This window comes from Helianthus annuus, chromosome 13 (genome assembly GCF_002127325.2).
Source record: "Helianthus annuus cultivar XRQ/B chromosome 13, HanXRQr2.0-SUNRISE, whole genome shotgun sequence".
Classification (NCBI taxonomy): domain Eukaryota; kingdom Viridiplantae; phylum Streptophyta; class Magnoliopsida; order Asterales; family Asteraceae; genus Helianthus; species Helianthus annuus.
In genome coordinates this window covers 55,255,448-55,256,852 of record NC_035445.2, presented here as the reverse complement: position 1 = coordinate 55,256,852, position 1,405 = coordinate 55,255,448, and the positions used below count along the sequence as shown (strand labels likewise).

Genomic DNA, 1,405 nt, shown 5'->3' with positions numbered 1-1,405 from the left:
ACAAAAGATGGTTAGAGTTGCTCAAAAATTATAACTGTGAAATCATGTATCTTAGTAAAGCTAACGTCATCGCTGATGCTTTGAGTAGAAAGGTAGGACAAGCTTCCCTTCGAATAAAGGCTTATCAACTAGTGGTGACAATAGATTTATAGATGCAGTTTAGTGAGGCACGGACCAAGGCTTTAAAGAATAAGCACGTGAAAGAAGAAAAAGAGTGTTGATCAGATGTTGAGGGTCTGGTCAAATATAGAGTTAAAATAAGTTCCTTATTACCTTTAACTATATAGTTATGACGGGTTACTTATGATGTTCTTTTAATAGTTATGAAGCTTGCTATTTCTCTTTAAAGTTTGTTTTGAAAGATGAAACACAAAGTGATTCTAATGGTCTGTTTGGTATGGCGTAATGGAATAGATGATGGAATGGAATGGACGAGGTTATGGAATATACAAAGGAATGAAATTGATCATTACATTCCATAGTCTTGTTTGGTTACCATGCAGGAAAGGAATAAATCATTACCTTGTGTTGTTTGGTAGGTAAGAAAAGAGGAATGAACTAAATCGACGATGGGTGGTGGTGGTGATCGGTGGCGGCAAGTGGCAGTGGCAGCGATGGGTGGCGGTGGTCGGTGGTAGCGGCGGTGGGTGGCGGTGGTCGGTGGGTGACGGTTGTTAACGGTAGCGGTGGCGATGATCAGGGTTGGCGGTGGTCTGCGGGGCGGGTAGTGGCGACGGGTGGTGGTCGTGTCGACGACGGTGAGTGGTGGTGGTCGACGGTAGTGGGTGGTGGCCACAGAAGTTGGTGGTGGTGGTCGGCGGAGGGTGGCGGTAGTGGTCGAGGTGGCGGTGGTCGGCGGTGGCGGGGGTGAAGATGGTGGTCGATGGTGGTGGCGGCGATGACGGTGGGTGCTGGTGGTCGACGGTAGTGGGTGGTGGTAGCGAAGGATGGTGGTGGTGGTCGGCGGAGGGTGGCGGTAGTGGTCGGGGTCTGCGATGGCGTGGGGTAGCGATGGCGGGGGGCAGCGATGGTAGTCGATGGCGGTGGCGACGTAGGACGGTGGTGGTGGTCGGCGGAGGTTGATGGCGGGTGGTGACGATGGCAAATGGTGGTGGTAGCAGATGGTGGTGGTGATGGGCGGTGTTTGTGACGTAGGGTGAGAGAGGGAATGGAATGGGAAAAAATACATGGGGAATGGATGGAATGAATTTGAGGGAATGGATTGACTTATGGAATGGGTGATTCCATTACGTTGACCAATCAAACACACTTTTTTTCATTCTTCGTAATAGTTCATTCTATTCCACCTCTCATTCCTGCATACCAAACACTACCTAAGTGATTGTGGTAAACAAATTATGATTGTAATTATCTTGATGATTATTGAAAATGAATAATTAAGATA

General features: G+C 48.0%; 1 protein-coding gene across 1 annotated transcript; it reads right to left on the bottom strand.

The window, feature by feature from the left end:
• Positions 1 to 469: 469 nt before the first annotated feature.
• LOC110900856 (leucine-rich repeat extensin-like protein 3) lies at positions 470 to 1,189 on the bottom strand. Its single transcript, XM_022147715.1, has one exon. It carries the CDS (start codon positions 1,187 to 1,189, stop codon positions 470 to 472), a length of 720 nt encoding a protein of 239 aa, XP_022003407.1.
• Positions 1,190 to 1,405: the final 216 nt, after the last annotated feature.